Here is a 20,434-nt window from a genome sequence, read left to right as displayed (position 1 = left end):
TTGCGACAACAGTACCACAGAATTCTCGCGTGCGGGTGAGGCTTAGACTGAGTAACCGACAGGGGGGAAACTAACTTCTTCTCCGCCTCCACCTGGTGATTGTGCACATAAAACAACGTCAACATGAAACTGCTGGTTAGGGAACGTGAATGAAGAAATGCGTTTGAAAGTATTCCACTGTGGATCATAAATTGACAGAAAAATCTCATTTCCCACGAATGCGTTTCAGAGAATGTCTTACGACGTAGGATTCTCCCCACTTACACCAGCAATGCGGCTGCGACAAAGCCACTGCTGCCAGCCTCCACAGTGTCGTCCGAAATATCAGGAAACTCCATTTCTTCTTTGCATCGGTGGCGGTCACTGAGCCGGGCCAGACTGAGGAAGCCACGGCGCAGTTGCCATGTCGCGTGACAGAGAGAGATGCCGTAGTGAGACTTCCACCGCAGCAACATCCTGTGTATCTCTACCAGATAGTGTGTGCATCCCAGTTCGTACAGAAGGGGATTGCATTGGTAGGGAAGGATATAGCTGATGAGATGTTGACAATCCCCCTGCGCCGGTAGCGTGTTGGCCCCTGTCGTCCAGTCGAAGGGTGTGCTGACCAAGCATGGAGAGTAAATGTGCGTGGGAATCGCGGAGAGCGACGTGCTCCAAGGAAGGTAGAGACACTCCTGATAGCAACTTCTTCCGGCGGACAATATCGTCATGTCTTTCATGCATTATTGGGGAAGTCACGCGCTCTGATGATGCTGTGAATGCCGGTGCCCACTCTCCGACCGGTGGGAAAGAAGGTGCAGACCGAATCTGCGTTTTTTTGAACTCAGGGGTGAATGGCGGTATTGCAGCGCCGCCTGAGTTGAAATTTGCAGTCTCGTTCGTCTGCTGTAGGCCTGCGTTTGCGGAGACGCCACCAGGCGAAATGCTGCTGGAGGGGAAAGTAGACAGAGTCATGGTCTGCAGCATCTGTCCCACTTGCTCGAGTGGCATAGTTCGCTGGTCTTGAGTCCTTCTAGAATCCCGGGGTGCAAAAGAGTCTAGGGTTGCGTGTGGCCCCGACAGCAAAACTTGTAGAGAACGCCCCCGCGGCCGACCCATCGAGCCGGCACGCGCTCTCTGAGTGAGAGGATACACTTCCCCGCGCAAACCGATCGGGCCTCGGCCTCGCAGCGGTGTAGCGAACAAGGCGTTTCGCCTCATGAATCGCCTCCGAAAGGCACCAAATGAGCCGGCGCGAACACGGGTGGAGGCTTCTTGGTCATGTGGATATGATGCGGTAAGCAGAGCAGCTGCCTTCTGACTGATGCCCAGTTGGCGCGGCATAGCGCTGTTCGGACAGCATGTCTCCTGTTCCATGGGTGCAGCGTGGTCTGGACTTGAAGAGACTTCCTGCTCGGAATTGCTCCATCGGCGGTTGCCGTCGGCAGAAGTGAAAAATGCATCGGTTCCGCGACCATCCTGAGTCGTCAGGGAGACGACTGTGCTTTCGTGCACAAATGGATGCAGGGCTTGATCACCCCAATGATTCGAGGTGTCCTGCTCGGCCGCTAAGCGCCTGAGCACTTGCGAGGTACTGTACCGGTCTGCCAGAACGAAGTTTGGAGAATCCATATCTATGGCCGCAGCGAAAGCGCTCTTTGTAAGCTCCATTGCTGTCGCATAGTCCAAGAGTAGAACAACCGGCAACCACAGCTTGCGGAGCAGACACAAGTACGTTCCTGAACGAGCGAGTAATTTTACACCTTCCATGGTCAGTATAGCCGACCCACGTGGCCCACTAGGCCGGCTTCGAGGGGCACTCATAGGCATAAATGAAAGGCTTAGTATGCCTTGTGTCGTCACCAAAACTGCAGCAGAGGGTTAACGTCAATCGCAGTCCTCGGAGGACACACGGATACGCCCGCTGACGGCCGGATGCTCACCACGCCCGCCGTACTTCTACAGCGCGGTCTCTCATGCTAAAAAAATTCGGCGCTCTACATGACGATACCACGCCCTCAGTCGCCACTGCTCTCACGCGAGTGTGCACGCGCGCGGAAGCGGACCTCTAGCTAAACGGACGCCTCCTTCTTTTGTCTCGGAGGTGCCACAGGTGCGACGTATTGCTGTCCCGCAGGGACCGCGCGTACACCGGACAACGGCCGGTCAAAGTCCTCCAGCCCCGCCCCTTGCCAAACCTCTGTGAAACAGAGTGTGTCGACGGGCACTCGGTCACCAGGCGGAGTCTCCAGGACGGACCGGAAACGATCAAGCGGCTCGGTGGAGCCAGGTGTGGCGACGTACGCTCACTGGCCAGCCGCGGGAAACCTGCTGCCGTCCAAGATAAGGGCGAGGTCTCGTAGCGCGATACAAGGTGGCACGTTAGAGCGTTGTCTGCCATCGACCGATGTGGTAGATGGGGTATCATGACCAGAAACTACAGGTGAAGACGTCACGAAGGTTGGAAGGCATTTGCATCGTGTCGGGGCACCTCAGGTGGTCAGGGGTAAAGGGTCCGGAGAGAAGTAGCGGTCAGCGCGTCGTCTCCAGTTCGGGCGCGGGGGGCGGAAGGGGAGCGGGGGGCGAAGCACTTCTACATACGAAAATTCCGTGTGAAGTGCATGGCGCACGATCTTTAGTATCCTTTAATGCTAGCTGCTTACATGTTCACTCACGCTCGATATATCACCCGGGTGACAATTGTCGATGGCCATCCGGCAATTGGTCCGACAGCAGATGCTTACGATAGGGGCAGGCTTTATACCGCACCACAAATGCACTTGCACAGGTCGCGCAGTTTGAGGCCGTTGACCAACGTGAGCAAAAAACGAGTACAGAGTTGTAGTTGGAGAACAGGACAAGAGCTGCTGCAGTCCATACGCCTCGTGACTACTGGACAGTAGTCGGGGGCTGCGTCTCTTTGCCCAGCACTGGCAGACCTGACGGAACCAGGGTCTGCTAGATGTATGTCGAGTGTGGGGAGACGCGAGCATTACGCCACGCGTCCGAGGCGCTTCTCCACACGTGCGCGAGGGCACCAGCACCGGAGGGTTGGCTCACGTGCAAGGGCTGTTCAGGCGGATCCGCGAAGCCTATGACGGGTTGCAGGAGTTGGGCAAACCGGTCCCCTTATAGGTGTCCCCTTGCCGGAGCACCGCAGGAGCGTTTAGCTGAGGTCGCCAGGCCGCTGATTCGGAAACGGTGTTTTGCATTATTATTTGCTCGTATTTTTGAGCGGAGTTGCCTGTCATTGTCCATCGATGGCTTTCTGCGTCTGACAATTAATGGACATACTCGAACTTTTCTCTCTACCTATCACACTCATGAATGCAACGTTTGCCGGGAGACGCTACACCATCGTCTGCTGCGAAGGCCTACGAAGTGTATGATTCAGGATTCTCTCACTGATTTCGTCTCATCTGACAGGTTCGATGGGCCCGCAGAGTAACCTATTACCGGCGTTCCGGTCAAGCGGTTTTGACGTTCGACCTCTGGACAGGACCGATTACCTCGGATCGCATTGTTTTCTCAGCATCTGGGTCCCTCGAGTTTCTGCCGAACTGGCTGGCACGTCATTTTCCACTTCCACATTCGAGTCTATGGAAGCAGGAAAGCCCCAAGCCCCTCCTACGCAGTGCCTGTCTGAGCCGTTGCTGTGTATCCGGTTGATTCGCTCGAGGACCCTATGGATGCTCCACCGAGCTTGAGCTCTCGCCATACACTCCCCTCTTAGCAACCAGGGCTAACCGGAAGTACCGGAAGGGTTACGTTTACCGATATTCTACGCTCTTGCTTGCAGCCAACTAGGCACAGACAGGCTTGTCCCTCGTCTGGTCGCCGCGCCATTATAAACCTTGAAATGTGCATGTCTTCCGCTTTTGGGGCCGTATTCCCAGAAGCATCGTTCTCACTTCCTGCACAACTTTGTGGAGAGAGCGCATATATCTGTGACTTCGCCAAAGGTGTACCGCTGCGGCAACACTGTAGTTGCTGTGAACTGGGAGTGTGTCAGGCTGTTTGTGCTGCAGCAGTGCCTGCTGCCGATTCTGATGACTTGTATTCTGCCTGGTTTTCTGGGTTTCGATCGCTTCTGCACTGCGACTGCAGTACGTCTCTGACAAAGATTGTTGTACCTTGCTATTAGCGTAATCCAGAAAATGCTACTGGTCCTCCTCTCTCAGCGGTACTGCACCTTCCCTCTGTATTTTCTCCAAGTATTCAGATTTGGAAAATCCTCTCTCCGTCTCATAAATGTGGCTAGGGAGGGACGATGCACAGGCGCCAGAATCACAGCTCTGAACTTCCTGCCGGCCGCAATACTCAAACATTAGAGTAAGTAGATGTACACACTTGTACTCGTGGCTAGTTCTCGCTTGACGTTGTGTCGGTTCACTGTTTGTGTTGAGTTTCGCTGAAGCGAGCGCGGGCTCACAAGTTCGATACGAGCCAAAGCATGTGACTCAGCGTGTTCAATCTCAAGCCCACGAAATATCCATTTCTCAACGTGTTATGCAAGAGTGGTGGTATCGTAGCGCGATACAAGGTGGCAGGTTAGGACGTTGTCTGTCATCGACCGATGTGGTACATGGGGTATCATGACCAGAAACTACAGGTGAAAGCGTCACGAACGTCGGAAGGCATTTGCATCGTGTCGGGGCACTTGCGAGCGTCAGGTATGAGCGATCTGGGGGCACAAAGCGGTATGTACCCGTCTCAGCGTCGGGAGCGGAAAAGGGGGGGAGGGGCGGAAGCAGTTCGGAGTAAGAAGCTATTTGTGAACTGTGTGGGGCATGAACAACAACGTTCCAGACGCCTGCGGTCGCTTCCCCTGCTCCGGAACTGGGTTGTTTCCATACTTAAGAGTCCGTCGCCCAGCCGCCGTTTGGCGTCCCTTTCACCCAACGCAGGCGTGCGCTACCGGTCGCGCGCAGTGTGAAATGCAAACGTAAAGGCACGACACGGACACCACGTAATATTAGGAGGGTGGCGGTTAAACACCAGTAGATGGAGCGGAGAGAGAAGTGATTCGCTCTCTAAATTAATAGGCGGATGGTACGGGTTGTCACATGAGTCAGCAGTTATTCTGGAGGGGCTGAACAAGTTCCTCACCAGAGCCGCTGGTCGCACCTGTGGGCGCGGCACTGTGCTGTCGGCACCGCGGAGGCGAAACGAAAACCACGGACGCAAAGGCGCCGAGAATTCGAGTGCAGCAGCGCGTAACAGCCACCTATAGCAAAAACAGGGCGGCCAGCATCTGCCCCCGATACTAACCCAAAACATAGAGCTCACACGCTATTGGGTGACGTCGTTTGACAGCCAACGAAGTGCAAGCGAAGTTCGTAATTGCTTGGGTTTCGACCTTCGCTACAGACCATACAGGCGCGGAAAAGGTCTAGTGAGGCATTCGGGCCACACGCGCTCGGAGCGACGATGCGGCGGGCGGACTTCGAAGCGAGACCTACTCTGTATAATGGCGGCGGTAGATGAACACGAACCGCCCACCACTGGCGAATGCTGCGATGCAATCAGAGTGCTTGAAACGGTAAGTAGGGCGATCAGTCAGCTTCTTCTTTCATCTGGCCGTGCGTGCTTGAATGGCACTCCACATTACTGTTTGCCTGTATAAGGATGTAAGGTGTTCAGAGCGACTCATATGCATGGCATCACTCCTTACAACCACGTCTCTTCCCCAAGGAGAAACTTCCGCTGCGTAGTTCGCGATGAGCTGATCGGCATTTTACATCCCCCCGCTATTGCCGTGTCCAAACCACGGCCGGGGCCGGGTGCATGTGGAACTGGGTCCTTGACAGCTAGAGGCGAAGGAACAGCATGTTCATCCTGTCTGTTGCCGTGACTCTGACTTCACTCTGTTGCGTCATCTCTCTTGATGCCATGTCATTTCCAACTTCCTTCCTTACCCTCTGGCCTGACCTGCGTTACGCGGTGTGCTTCCGGCGTCGTTGGCGTGGAAAGCTGTTGCGTAGTGAGAATCCACGAATCCGTGGTCGATCGATCACTTCTCGCTGTTAGCATGATCTCAAAGTACCAGAGGCCATGTAATCTATATAGTATAACAGGACACTAGACCGACCCTGCGATAGATAGATATGTATCTCGGATAACTGTATATAAGCGGCTAAATGTCAATCAAACGTGCAGATTTTAGGTTTCCCATGAAATCTATTTGGCAGCAGAGGACCCCTACACTCTGTTATTCGAGTCCTCCAAGCAGCCAGCCTGTTTTTCCACTTGCGACCGCCGTGGTAAAAGCGATTGCATGGGTGCCGGACGGGGCTGTACGCCAAGGGGATGACCGGGCCAGCCAAACGTGTTTTGCATGTAAGGCCCGCATGAGTACAATGAATGCCGCCATATGGGAAACCCCCTTTCCATTGTCTTTGCCGGTTCATCGCTCACGCTCTGTCACACCAACGTACTAGCTGGATGCTGAGCAGCATGTGTGCAGTACGTGGTCTCGCGCGACGCTGTCGTGGACGATTATTGGGCGCCACGAGTATGGACTCGCTAATGAACGAAAGAAAGCACGCAGCGGCGAGAGTAAAGAGAGGTGGCTCAAAAGCCGTCTGTGTCAGCTGCTGGCTCTCGTCGGCCGAGCGCGGTAAGCCTCTCCTGAACCGCCTTTCGTAGACAGGTGTCTACGAAAGGCGGTTCTCTTGCCATATATGTTCCGCATGCCGTATTTCATTCCGTCTATAAGATTTCTCGTTGGATCCTAAAAGAAGTGGACACTGCAAGACAAAGCATCAAAGGTAAAAAGAACGTCTCTCCGTGATAGCCATCTGGACATCAAAGTGAATGGGATAAATCCGAAAAGCTGCTCGTATATGGGGACTCACTAACTGGCTGCAACTGTCTGTGCGGACGCGCCACTGAGGTATGCAGAACGTATCGGACCGGTGTCTGTATCGGACGAGAGACGTGCTACTTGTCGCGACGTAAGGCGGCCTGGTAGTCTACTCCCCTCTTCTGTTTCGACGCGGTTTTGCCGTCTCCATCCCTTTTTCCTTTTTTGAGTTTTTAGAGGCCGAGCAGAGGGCTTCCTCGAACCCCAGACGGCGTTCAATGTGCCGATTTTCCCGCGGGTAGCACATGCAAGCACAAAGGACTCCCAGGCTGTGTGGAAGCGTACAAAAGCACGGGAGGGAAGCGCTTGCGTTTGAGAGCCACAACCTTTCTTTTCGTAGTTCTGTCGAAAAATTGTCTCAGTATCCTCTGGTTTACGGTCTTCTGTTTCTGTGTTTGTTTCACCGCTTTTCTTGCGGTGGCTGACTCCGTCTCAGGAACTCGTTTCTATCTTGGGAGCCCGAGACGTACGGCCTAAGTCGGTGATCCTTCGTTGGCGCAGGCGCATCGGGGAGAGCCTGCCGCTTCCGTTGACGATGTTTTTAGCTTTTTTCCCACTTCAGTAACTGCGCTCTTTTCGTAACGGCGTTACTCGAGCTTATTTCGTGGTTTACACCTTACTGTTCCGTCGTCTTATTAACGTGGCAGCTCGGCGCTGGTCCCCTCCCTTGCGCAACCGTGACGGAGTTCTCCGTCGCTCGATGTGGATGATGTCGGTTTTATTGATCTTTCATCACGTGCTCCTATTTAGTCTTGGGGGGCGCCTTGGGTGGCTTTCGGTTTGGCTGGTCTAGCTCTTCTGCATTCCGCCGGACTACGCCTTCGTAGCTGGCGAGATAAGGGTCGGACCAGAAGCAGGATTGCAGCCTTCGCCTTCAGCGGGGTTTTCCGCCGGTTTCTCTCTGTTTATATCTATCGATCCCTCTCTGTTATACTTCGTCTTCTGCGCAGCTACAGTCGTTCGGATTGTTCTGCGCGTGGGCTACCCATCGCCCCCCCAAACTGCTGCGGCGCCTGAGGGGTCTGTTTTGTGTGTGTGGCTCCGAGACTCGACGGTGGAGGGCGAACACATTTTCACTCCTTTGCCCTCCAACATGTCGTCTTTTTGGACCAGGAGGATTCGTCTAGCATCGCTGAGGTTTTTTTGTTGTCCTCCAGCCTCGACAGGCTTCATGGCTACAGCGTCGCAAAGCTCCCGCCCCCGTCTCGTTTTTCCTTCTCCAAGGGCACTATGACAGCGTCTGTATCGCTTTCCTCTCCCCTCCGTCTCCCCTCGTATTCTCTCCTGTTACGTTCTTTCCTCGTTGTACTCCCTTTTTCGAAAATTCCTCTTGTTTTCCCTCTGGAGAGCCGAGGCCCTGGGGTGCTAAACCGTAAACGGTGGGCTGCTGGCATATAGTTCTCTCGAAGCGTTATTCGTCGTCGTGTGCAGCTCTCCTTTGCGCCGAGCGCAGTTTGATTCGTCCTTGTCATCGTATCGAGTGCGTGTTCCTTTCCCTGCATCCCGGTCGCTGCGCAAAGCCTACTCTGGGCTGCGTCTTTCATCTCCTCATGTGTCTCGTTTGAGTTGGTTTTCTCGTTCGTAGTTTGCATTTGTTTGAAGTGCGTTTTCTCCGAGCTTATTTTTTCGCGTGGTGGCGCGTCGTCGCGCTGGCAGTTCTTTGTCTCGACGAGCTGTGCAGTCAACATGGGGAGCGCGCAGTCGAATCGCATGGGGTCGGGCACGGGCGCCGGCTTCTCCAGTTCGGCGAATAACTTGGCGCTTTCGACGCAGCTCTCGAAGGAGTGCCTGAAGCAGTACCTGAAGAAATTTGACAGTGACGAAGTGGAAGTCCTGAAGAAAGTCTACAAGGCTCTTTCGGCGCGGAGCCCCGGACCGGGGATTGACAAAGAAACCTTCCTCCAGTATTTCCCGCTGCCAGGCTTATGGGGAGAACGCCTCTTTCAAAAATTCGACTTCAAGGGTACGCGTTGTCATGAATCCTGCGCAGAATCTGCAGGCGCACATATTTTCGGTCACCTGTAGGTCGGTTGTGTCTCCTCGGTGACGCACTGGAGGCCGGGAAGCACAGGCTGAGGCAGACGTGTGCACATCCGCTGAGGGGGGTCGTAGTCTGAGCGCAGACAAGCTTGGAATGCGCAAACGCATGTGCAGAGAGGGGGCGCGGTAGATAGTCAGGGATGTTAGATGCAGATGGGATGGAGGTTATTCCAGCTGCTGGGGTCCTCGGACTTGTGTGCGTCGCCACGCATGGCTTACCAGGGGAGAAAGGAGGGCGCTGAGAAAAAACTCCGGTCATCATTTCTGTGCGGGAGTGTGGTGTGTGGATTCGAGTCGCTGCTGGGTTCTGGAGTCGTGTTATCTTTCGTTGTCTTTTCTGGTAGGCCGCGGCTGTGCGTCGTCGCGTCCTCGCGAGGCACGTGTGCCTACGTGCCCCATCGATCTATGGTTGTGCCGGCGGCGCGGCGACACCTTTTTTTGGCAATGACTCGTGCGTCATTTCTGTCTTGCCTGTCATCTCAGGCGCAGGGAGTGTGGACTACGAGGAGTTTTTGATTGGCATTGCCGTGTGCTGCCGCGGCACGAAGAGCGACCGGATGTATGTGTTGTTCCAAGTGTTTGACTTGAATTCTGACGGATACATTCAGAAGAGTGAACTCGTGGCCATGCTTTCGAATTTGCCGAATCTGGGGCGGTACATGAGCATCCGAAAGGCTCGACAAGCGCATGGGGGAGAAGGGAGCCACGGCGGCGAACCCGAGGGGTACGGCGGGGTCGACCCGCACGCAGACAGCAGAGACGGAGGCGAGCGGAATTTTTTCGTCCCAGCGCCAGGTCAAGGCAGACTTGGGGGGGACGGCGCCGTTCGCCAGCGCAACTTGCCGGGAGAACGAGGGGGCACAGTCAGCTTTAGCTCATCGCTCACCATCGGGGAAGATGAGGACGAAGAAGATACTGACTTCCTTGACTCCTCGACTACAAACCTGCCGTCCACGGCCTCTCAACCCCCGCTGCCTCCTCCCGAGGCCGCTCTCGTCGGCGTCTCAGATTTTGTTCCTTCGCAGCACCACGCGGCGGGCGGCGCGTCAGGGGGCCTGGCCTTGGGCCCCGCCGCAGCCAAAGGAAGCGAGGGGAGTCGCAGAGAAAACTTGAAGCCGTACGAACCGCATCCCCTGCTGGCGCGGCTCGAGCAGGAGGCCTCAGACAGCGAAGAGGGGGAGGGAAGGAGCTTCGACGAAGATAGCAGTGGAGGCTCCTCCTACAGCTCCTCCATGTCCGACGTGTTTGCGTGCTTCTCGCCTTCTGACCAAGCGTCGCGGAACCCTTCGCCGCCTCGGCGGGCCTGCGGGACCTCCTCCTCGGGCGCCGTCCCCCCTTCGACCGCGGTCGCACCCGCCACTGGCGCCCCAGCCGCGTGTCCCAGTCCCAGGAGCGGAGGAGGGAACGACGCGAACCACCAACTTTTAAGCGCGCATGCCAGCGCAGCGAGTCCTTCAGGAGGAGGAGGCGCAGCGCCTGTCCCCGGAGCTGTCAGCAGTTCGCGCCTTCCCGTGTTGTCGAGTCGCCCTTCAACGGACTCTCTCGCTTCTGCGCCGTCCCCCGCGGACGCGTCGCCGAGTTTCGTGCCGCCGCCGGTGCATCGACCGGGAGGGGCCGGTCCGGGCTCTGCAGCCCTTCCTCTCCTCAAAGCGGCGCCGCCCAACGTGCGCGCGGCGTCCGGGGACGAAGGAGACAGTGCAGCGGCGTCTAGCGGCGACGGCGGCGTGGCGGCCGCGAAGGGGATTGTCGCAGGAGACTCGTCCGCGGTGAAGAGCGCCGTCGCGGCTGCCCAGCCCCCCGCGACCCCAGGCGGCATGGCGCCCTCCAGTGACAAGACACCACGCGGGAGTTCGATCTCTCAACAAGCAAAGGGAGGCATCACCAAGACAGCAAGTCGCCTCACTAACGCGTTGAAGAGGACTTTTTCGGGGTCGCAGAGCTCCTCTCCAGCTGGCGCGTCAGAGGCAACGCCCGCCCGGGAGTCAACCGGGTTGGGAGCGCCGGCACAGCCAGGTTCCGGAGGCTCAGGGGCGGCCAACAGCAGCCGCGCGGTTTCAGTCCTTCCTTCGAGACAGTCTTCTGAAGCTTCTGTGGCCTACTCGCAGGGCGTTGTCAGTCCCCTGGGCAGCGGGCATGCAGCGACGGCGCGGCCCGCCGCGGCTGCGGCCGCCGTCCCTCAGATTATTCCCGCGCCGGCGCCGGCCTCGGCGGCTCCTGCCCCTGCGGCCCTCTCGCCCGCACCGCCAGCCATCCCTCCCGTCGTGGTTCACGCTGCGTCCCCGCGATCCGAAGAGACAGATGCAGGAGTGAGACGGGACAGCGACGGCGTCGCGGGGGCCGCGCCCGAGGCGGGCCGAGACGCCGCGTCGAAAGGACTCTCTGGCGCGTCAGCCGGGGCTGCAGGGGCGCTGGAAGAGGGCGCAGTAGATCTTCACGGGGCGGCCGCAGCGGGACTGCTCGAGGTGCAGCAGCAGCAGGTTGCCCCGCCGCCGAAGGCGCCGACAAAGAGCGCCATGCTTTTGCAAGCAGAGAAAGACAAGACTCGCCAGGAGCAAGCGAAGAAGAATCCGTCCCCGGTGGCGCAGAGTCTCATCAAGGAGGAGAAAGCCGAGGAAGACGATCACAAGGATGTCTTGGATGTCGAAGGCATCGTTGACAAAATCATAGAGGAATGCGAGGTACGGGCACAGCGCCGGCTCGGGGCAGGAAGGGGAGTGGTGGGGGCGAACGGCACGCGAGCCAGGGAGAAGCTAGGGGGCGAAACACGGCGTCGAGCGAGGCGGGGGCCCTTGCGGCACATTGTGCAGATGTTGAAGAGTAGGAAACATAAGGAGATACCCGTCGTAACGAGACGGAAGTAAGTTCTGTCCGTGGCCCGGCTGCATTGCAAGTTCAGTCTCCCTTTCCACTCGCGGCCAGCGCGTCGTCGTGGATCGGAGAGGAGGAATTAGGTGTCAATTGTTCTGCACAGCGACCTTCCACAAATCTGGCGCGCCGACATGCCTCCCTTTGTGCGTGATTGTGTGGCCTGCAGTTTTTTGAACACGGGAAGTTGAGCTTTCCGGAGTTCAAGACATGGCTGGAGCGCAACGAGGGAATTTTGTCCATGTTCACCGAGTGCCTTCACGAGGAGGTCTGGGGGCTGCAGGGCAACGCCCTCTACCGCAGTACAAGCGTCCCGAACCGGTCCAGGTGCGTCGTGTTCGTCGGTTTCCGAGTCAGAAACCTGTTTGCGGCGTTGCCGCCCACGCCGGAATACGGGTACATTTTTGTTCCGTACAAAAAACGCGTTGGTGCGTCTCTTGGTTTCGCCGCGTTTCAGCTCAGTCCGCCGTGGTTTTTTCTGTGCGTGGCCTATTTTCGCAGCCGTCTAGTCGCCGCGGGTCTGCAGGGCATTTCGCTAGGATCTCGTCACATCAGTCAGGCGAATCGCGAAGGAGGGACGGGAAGGCGTCTTCGGCGGAGCACGCTGTTGTCTTCGCGGGCGTCCTCAGCTTCTTTTTCTTCCCGTGCAGGGCTAAGCAGAGCGGGCTCGCCCTCTTCGTCTCGCTTCGGGGGACTGGGGTTCGGTTCTCTGCCGAGCGGCGATATGATTGTCAACATGCAGCACTTCCAGAAAGTGAAACACCTCTTCACCAACCCCGCTCACACGTCCCCCCGTCGTCCTCCTCTTGACCTGGGCTCCAATCTTCTCCGGTCTCAAGCGCCGGCTCGGCCTTCATCCTCGCAGCAAGCGCAAGGCCCTTGCGCGCCAGCCGTGAGCAGTCCCTCCGGTCCGACGACCGCGACCTCGGGGACGCCCGCCGCGACACTTGCGTCGGCGACGGGCGTGGGTCGCCCCACATGCGCTCCTGGGTCCCACACTGGCGCAGTCGGGGCGGACGGCATGTCTCTGCCGTCATCGGGGGCGCCCGGGGCTTCACCGGCCGCGAGCCCGTCGATGCCGATCGCGGCGCCGGCTCCTGCTGGGGTGGGGGGTCTCGCACCGCCTGCCGATGCTGGGGCGCCAGCCCCGTCGGTAGAGTCTTTATCGGCTTCTCGTCCGAATTTGCCCGCGTCGAGCGTCTCCACAAGCGCCTTAGGGGCGCCAGCCGGCGCGGCGAGTCAGCCCCCCGCTGGCGTGCCAGCGGATACTGCGATTTCTGTTTCTGCTGGTCCTGCTGTGACGGTGTTGGCGACTGCCGCTGCCACGCAGGTGCGGGCGCCCGCGGCTCGAGATGCTGCGGCGCTCGCCGAACCCAGTCAACAGCAAGTTCAAGTCAACGTCTCCGTTGTCTCGGTCGCAGGCGTTGCTACGGGATCCGAGCAGCAACGGGAGCAGCTTGCGGCGGCGTGTGCGGCTCCAGTCTCCTCTGCGACGGCGCCGGCAGACGGGGCGCCTCCTTCCGCGGTGGCTGCGCCTTCTGCGAAACTGAACTCCACAGCCGGGTTCGCAGGAGGGGCACCGGTTCCAGGGGCTCCAGGGACGGGCAGTGTTGCAGCTGCTGTCAGTTCGTCATCGGAGGCGGGGACGGCGCCGGCGGCGACATTTCAAGTCACAACCGCGGCAGTCGATCCCGCTGCCGCAGGAGCGGCTGCGGGGGCGGCGGCAGGCGGTGTCATTCGCGCCGCAGCAGGACCCGTCGCTGGCGCGGCTGCCGCTGCGGCTGTAGGTGCAGCTGCCGCTGCAGCCGCCGCGGCCGCCGTGGAGGAGACGCGGGCGGCGGGGGGGGTTCCTGCGGGCACGAGTGCCGCGACGCGCACAGCGGCGGCGACGGCAGTTGAGGGCTCGTCGGCGGATTCAGCTTCAGTTGGAGCGTGTGCGCCAGCAGAAGCGGCTGCGCCAACTTTGGAGGCTAGGGAGGCGAGCGCAGGGGGTGCGTACGGGAGAATGGCGGGGTACTGTGACTGGGAGGATTCACGAATGTCCCCTCAGCTGGCTGTGGATATCGTGAGCAAGGAGTTGGTTGACTTCATTCGTTCATCGCATCAGTCGCTGCACAGTGCCCAGCTTCCGAGCCCGTCGTCTCAGTCCGCCAACAAGAGTGCCGCGTCTAGCGGCAGCGCGAGATATGGGGCCGCCGGATCTGGCCCCGTGGGAGGCGCGCCGCCCGCGGTCCTGTCCTCGTCGCCCTCTCAAGCTGCAGCTGGAAGAGACGGCGGCGGGGGGGGGGGGCGGCGGAGGATCCCAAGATTGCGGACGGCGTCTCCGGGCGTGCGAGGCAAGATTCCCAAGCAGAACCGGATTTGACAGCCCTGTCGGCCTCGAATGACGATAAACTCGCCGTGCACTCTTCAAGAGACTTGTACAGTTGCCCTAATTGCTGCAACCCTCTCCTCCTGTGCCCCTACTGCCACAGTCGATATCCGCAGCTCATGCTGTATGAGGGCCGCGTCGTCATGGAGTGCCGGCGGTGCGGCGGACTGGGCGGACCTTCGTTCCACGAGGCGGCGGCCGCAGGCCAGAAGCCTTCCGCTCCTGCAAGCGGCGCAGCCACAGCGGCGTCTGCAGACGCTGCGAGCGCGACCTCTGCCGACCGAGCCGCGGGCGGGGGCCCTTCTGGAGGCAGCCGCCCCGCGGGGGGATGTGGGGACGACGACGGAAGAGAAACGGGGATTTGCGTAGGAGGCAACCGGCGTATTTTCACGCGGTGCTGGCACTGCACATGGGAACTCAGCAAGTGCGCCGAAATGCTCAAAGGCAACAGTGAGGCGGCGATCGACGGCGTTCTGTACAAGAAGGGAAAGCATCTGCACCAGTGGCAAGCGCGCTACTACGTCCTCGTGGACAACATGCTCTACTACTACCGCCGCAAGGTGAGGACAGGAGACCACAGAAGACGAAATCCAGGTTCTCTGAGCTGATTTTCGCGTCACGTGTTTCAAAGTTAGACAGCTGCCGGAGACGTGTCCCCAGCGTGAGATATGGGGTAGGCACCGGTGCGAGGATCCGTGCACACGTGTGAATCAGTTCACCTGCATACTCAAATGTGTGAGCTGGAGAGAATGGGGACACGGTCGTTTCTCGTGTACGCTCGCCAGAGGGAAGTGGGCCGAGCGCGACTGCCGTCTCCCTTCCCCCTGTTTTCAGGGCGACGCCAAGCCGCGGGGCTTCATGTTCCTTGAGGGCTGCTACGTCGAGCTGCTCTCTGAGCAGCTGGGTGGCCGGCAGTACGGCTTTGCCATCGTGCATCCGAAGGGAGAGACCGTGAGCAAGCGGCTTCTCTTTGCGAACTCTGCCAAGGTGAGGCTCCCTCGGGTAGGGTCACGGGGACGTGGAGGGGCGGGGCAAGGGAGAGGCTCGGGGTTCTGCGCGAGGCGGCCGCGGCCGAAACACCGGGGAGAAGACGGGATGGAGAGCCTTCAGGGTTTAGGTTAGGTCTCAGGTGTTTGTTAGGCGAGTTTTGTTGTGGAGGCGCATCCGAAGCTGCCGTTTGGTCTCCGCTCGCTGCAGGAACAAAAAGAGTGGGTCGACGCGCTCCGCGTGGCCACCAAGCAGCAGGCGCTGGAGCAGCTTTATCAAGTGGGCGAGCAGCTGGGGCACGGCAAGTTTTCGATTGTGTACAAAGGAATCCACCGCGAGACGAACGAGCTGTACGCGATCAAAGTCATCGACAAAGGAAAGATCAACGGGCACGAGCGCGAGCTTCTCAGAAGCGAGATGGCCATCCTGCGGCTCCTCAATCACCCCAACGTCATATATATGAAGGTAGGAGAATCCTCGGCACCTAGAAACAAACAGTTCAGAGCCATCATGTACCGGATTTCAGAGTGAAAAACACTCGTCTACAAACAGTTCGGCCGCCAAGTGACGCCCCCGTTTACGGCAGAGTTGCAAGGCAGCCACGTGCGTATGCGTCTGGTGTGCCGGCAGCAAGGCGCGTCCGCATATTATTTCTCTTTTAGTGTTTGTATGCTTCTTCTTTTGTTCCTGGGCTCGGTTGTGGTGCCGGCCTCGACCCAGTGGGAGAAGATCGCCAGTCAGACCGGAGCGCCCAGGCAGACGCCTGCGCGTTGGCTTTTTTTGCTGTGTGTGCTGTCGGTCTCGACACAAGTTGTAGAGAGAGTCTTGGAGCAGCAAAAAGGGCGTAGATCAGGGAAGTGGCTCACGGCGGTCTGCTGGTTCGGATTTCCTCTCTGTGGCGTAACAGGAGCTGCTCGACACCAAGGAGACCTTGTACATTGTCATGGAACTCGTCAGAGGGGGCGAGCTCTTCGACCTCATTCAGCAGAATCATCGTCTCCCCGAGCTTCACGTCAACCGGTAGGTGCTCTGGGCGTCTTCCGTCACGGCATTCTGTGCGTCCCGATTCGCATGGGGGCATGTGTGGGAGATGGCGTTTGTCTACAGCGGTTGGGGAAGGGATTGCCTCTTTCGCGTGATGATTGGGCGTTATGCGTTCGGGACTGGAGCGCGGCGCATCGGTTTTTCATGGTTCCCCTCCGCTTTTTCTCAGCATCATCAGCCAGCTGCTGAGCACCGTGTACTACCTGCACAAGTGTGGCATCGTGCATCGAGACCTCAAGCCGGAAAACATTTTGCTGACGGATCGGACTCCCAACGCCACGATCAAACTCACTGACTTTGGCCTCTCGACGCTGTGTGCACCTAACGAGGTCCTCCACCAGCCCTGCGGCACGCTCGCGTAAGTTCCTGCGCGCGTCGCTCTTATGTATTTCGGAGCGCGGGGCTGTATGGCTTACACCAGGACTTCTTCGGCGACACGCGTCTGGCTGGGGTCTCGGGAGGCCGTTGTTTTGACAGGGCCGAGTCCTGCAGCCTTTGTCAGCGTAGACGCGAGGTAGACCGGCGCGGGGAGTCGCGCGTCGCCGCGCTTGACAGCTCATATTCGCTATTTAGGCGCTGCTTAAAACCTAAAGGCTCTAGCATTATGCACGCGTATATCATTGGCATAGACCTGTCTAATTTGCATATATATATATATATATATATCCTAAACCCTAAACCCTATATATATATATATATGTATATGCATCTGCATACGTATCTGCACAAGGCTGTGAGTGTGAGGAACACGCTGTTGACTGCGAGTCCGTGGGTTTGCCCGCTTGCTTGCAGGTACGTCGCGCCGGAAGTGTTGACGATGGAAGGCTATAATCACCAGGTGGATGTTTGGTCGATTGGCGTGATCATGTATCTCCTTCTTCGCGGGCGTTTGCCCTTCCCCATCAGCAAGACGATCGGGCACCCGAGCTTTTTCGAGGTACGCAGGATCTAAAGAGGCAGTTGTGGAGGCGAATTAGGATCCTTCGCGGGAGGCAGGCGGTGTGGCTTCGTTCTGCTGTTGTCTTCTATAGAGGATAAAGTCACGAATCGTAGCTAGTACTGTACCAAGAGATAGTACGACACGGAGATAAGCTACAATACAATACGTATCGTGTCTAATTAGATACAAGGAACTTGACAAGCATTAAGAGATAAATATAAACGACAAGGACGTGAATCTACTGGAATCTCTAATACAGGGCTGGACTGTGTAAAGACCATTGTGTTACGGTTCTGTCGCAAGCCTCGAGATTATGAAGTTATCATTTTGGGATGCTAAGATGGTTTCAACTCTACGCAGCTAGCCATCGATTTCTGTCACTTAGAAAACATGTTTTCAGAGCTGTCGTTCCGGTCGGCCGCGGGGGTGGGGGGGGGGGGGGGCGATGGAGGGGTGTCGCTTCCTCTCTTCGTAGAGCTCAAATAGGATGCGGCGTGCTTTCCTTGTCTCTTGTGCGGCAGAACACGCCTGTCTCATTTGACGGCCCCGTGTGGCGAGAAATCAGCAGCAGTGCGAAGGACTTGGTTCTGCGCATGCTTCAACCGGATCCTCGGCGGCGAATCACTGTCGCAGAGGCTCTGCAGCATATCTGGGTCAAGAACCCGACCGCAGTGGTGAATGACGGCTCCAAGAGTATTGAAGTCTACATCAGCCATTGTAAGGACCTCCGCGCGTGCTTTGCTTCTCCCATTCGAGGCCTTTTGCGTATGCAGCCAAATCTGTTCCCACCACTTCTCTAAAGGAAAGAGGGGGCTGCCGTCCGTAACACGCTCCGCAGCTGCGCGCGATCCCAGCGTAGGATCATGTGCCCCGTTTTTTGAAGGGTCTGGTCGGCTCCCTCCGTCTTTTCGCGCGATGTCTGCTGGCTGGGATCCGGCCAGGTATCTCTGTCTGGCGTGCGCCCGCTCAGGGCTTCCAAGCTTTTGTGTGTACGCGTGTCCTGCTGTGGTGGCGATCTGAGTCAGTCCCGATCTGCCGCAATCCTTGTTTCTACTTGGTGTCTGGTTTCTTGCTCAGTGGACGAAGTCCGGCATCCGCGGCGGTATGTCGACGAGCCGCCGCTGGCGGCCTGCTCCGACGCGCCGACCTTCACGATTCCGAAGAATGCGGCAGTTAAGACTCTCCAGGCTCCTCTGCCTCCTCCCGCTTCATCGGGATCGCCTCCGGCTCTCCGACCGCCGGTTCCGCAGTCACCAGCCTCAGCTCTGCCGTCCGTGCCGCCTCCACAGGCTCTGCCTGTTACGCAGTCTGCGAGGCATGTATCCGCTCCCGCCCCCCCTTCTGCTCATCCATTTCTCCTTGTTCCTGTCTCGGATCCTATGCCAATGGCGCCTGTCGGCCTCTCGACCGCGGTACCCGGCGCGACCCTTCCGGGTGCGGCAGCGGGAATCGCTGGAGCTCCAGTCTCCGCGACCGCGGCGCCGGCGGCTGCGCCCCCGCTGGCCCGCGCCGAGGCGGAAGACGCGGCCATGGCCATGAACGTCGGGATGGCTGCAGCTGCGGCGGCTGTATCGGCGCCTCCTCGCTCTGTTCACGCAGGGAAAACAGAAATGACTGCTTCGAAAAGTGGAGACAGCGCGGCGTCGCTCGTGGCTTGGAGAGGGGCTGAGGAGGAGCCGCGGGGACGGGAAGAGCGGGGCTTGCCACAGGGACCCAGTTCCACGGAAGAAGCCCGTGTGTCTGGTTATTCGCCTGGAAGCGCTTCTAGGGCGCCGCGCGCTATCGTGCCAGAAGAAGAAAGTGGGATGGGTGGCTTGGCCTCTGGAAAGACTTCTGCTGCGTTGGCCAACGCCTGTAGTCCTGGCTCGGCAGCGGCAAGGAGTTCTTCACTGGCTCCTGCGAGCAGCCGCGCACCGCCTTCCGCTGCTGCAGCTGGCGTAGCGATGTCGCCCCCTCCTTGCTCCGCGTATGGAACCCCAGGGACGGCGTTGGACGGAGTGAAGACGGCCACGCGGCAGGACGAAGCCTTCCTCACACCTGCGGAAATGCCACAGACGTCGCCTGCTGGCGGCCCGAATGCATCTCCCCTCCCGCGACCTGTGGAGCCGCTCTCTGGGGCTGGCATCGAGGAACATCAACGCCCGTTGAGCTAGTCCTTATCGCTGTGGGAGAGGGGCCTGCGGGATGTCGCGACGGATGAGTCTCGGAGCCGAGCATGCATCTTACACCCCGCAAGCCTGTCGAAATCGAGTGCAGAAGCTGGTTTCCGCCTCTCGGCGGGAGAGGAGTGCAACAAGGAAGAGGAACTGGAAGGAGACAGGGAGCCAACGCCAGGGATCGAGAGGCATCCTCCGAGGCAGGAAGCCGTGGTGAAGCAGACTGCGAAACAGCAGCGTGCTCACGCTTGGGATGGAACCAGAAGTGGGGCGTTTGTTGGCGAAGAATGAAAGGGGGAGAACGCGAAAGGCCACGTCTTTGCAGAAGTTAGTCAGCAGGAGCAGGGCTGTGGGAGAGCGGCGCGGCGTTTTTGGTGATGATAACGAAAGGAGGCGTGTGAGCGACATGAATGTTCAAGTAGCGGAAGTACACGACTCATTAAGCGCTGAAGAACGACCGCAGCAGGTGTGCTTCGTGGTTTCGTCGAGTTTTTTTATGGGATGCGGCTCGGGCACGTGCAGCATGGTAGTCCACCGAAAACGTCTTTTCCCTCCACGGTGGGTTTGAAGAGAGTTTGAGGAATTCAAGAAGGGCAGAGGAAGGCGTGAACGAGAGTCGCGGACCTTTTTTTGTTGACTCATACGAGGGCGGCTCGGGAGGGTGTTCCGGATAGAGGGGGAATTGCATGCGGGGACGCTCCAGCTGAGTGTCTACAGCTAATGGGTGGATCGGCAGAAGTTGCAGAGTCGGGGGCATACTTGAGAGCAGGCGGGGCGGCGGGGTATTTATGTTGGAAAGCGTGGTCTGTAGACAATCAAAAGAGTGGTCTGACTTACGTGCGGGCGAAAGCTTAAAGAGCGAAATGCAGCGAGAAAGTGGAGATGACGCACAGAGCGAGCATCGCAAGGAAAGAAGCGAAGGCCTTGCTTTTTGAGGGCTACAGAGACGCTGGCGTGAGAAGCAGATCTCAGCGCTCCGCCAGAAGTCAGCGAGGGAAGGAGGCATAAAAAAGGAGAAAACGGTGGAGGTGAACACTGTGGTGGTTTTTTCTAAGCTAGATTTCTGTTTGTCTTGCGCTCTGGGCCGTAGTTCCGTTGTCCTGCTTTCGGAGGTCTTCTGCTTGAAGGTGGGGGAGGGGGCAAGTGCCTTCGCGTGGCGCGAGCCGCAGCGAACAGCCCGCTGGGAT

The 20,434-nt window shown here is 58.3% G+C and overlaps 3 protein-coding genes across 3 annotated transcripts; 2 read left to right on the top strand and 1 right to left on the bottom strand.

Annotated features, from left to right (window-relative positions):
* Positions 1-42: 42 nt before the first annotated feature.
* BESB_058330 (uncharacterized protein) lies at positions 43-1,650 on the bottom strand (the record flags this gene model as incomplete). The annotated part of the gene is made up of 2 exons (XM_029364247.1): positions 43-92; positions 606-1,650. 2 exons carry the CDS (start codon positions 1,648-1,650, stop codon positions 43-45), a joined length of 1,095 nt encoding a protein of 364 aa, XP_029218955.1.
* Positions 1,651-8,530: 6,880 nt separating this feature from the next.
* BESB_058320 (calcium dependent protein kinase CDPK7) lies at positions 8,531-14,114 on the top strand (the record flags this gene model as incomplete). The annotated part of the gene is made up of 4 exons (XM_029364246.1): positions 8,531-8,807; positions 9,368-11,562; positions 11,919-12,076; positions 12,251-14,114. 4 exons carry the CDS (start codon positions 8,531-8,533, stop codon positions 14,112-14,114), a joined length of 4,494 nt encoding a protein of 1,497 aa, XP_029218954.1.
* Positions 14,115-14,239: 125 nt separating this feature from the next.
* Positions 14,240-19,244, top strand: BESB_058310 (calcium dependent protein kinase CDPK7; the record flags this gene model as incomplete). The annotated part of the gene is made up of 8 exons (XM_029364245.1): positions 14,240-14,680; positions 14,955-15,107; positions 15,318-15,572; positions 16,015-16,127; positions 16,321-16,509; positions 16,944-17,088; positions 17,613-17,808; positions 18,169-19,244. 8 exons carry the CDS (start codon positions 14,240-14,242, stop codon positions 19,242-19,244), a joined length of 2,568 nt encoding a protein of 855 aa, XP_029218953.1.
* Positions 19,245-20,434: the final 1,190 nt, after the last annotated feature.

This window comes from Besnoitia besnoiti, chromosome V, assembly GCF_002563875.1.
Source record: "Besnoitia besnoiti strain Bb-Ger1 chromosome V, whole genome shotgun sequence".
NCBI classification, from domain to species: Eukaryota; Apicomplexa; class Conoidasida; order Eucoccidiorida; family Sarcocystidae; genus Besnoitia; species Besnoitia besnoiti.
Note: the sequence above shows the minus strand (reverse complement) of the source record. Positions and strands in the feature narration are given on the sequence as shown.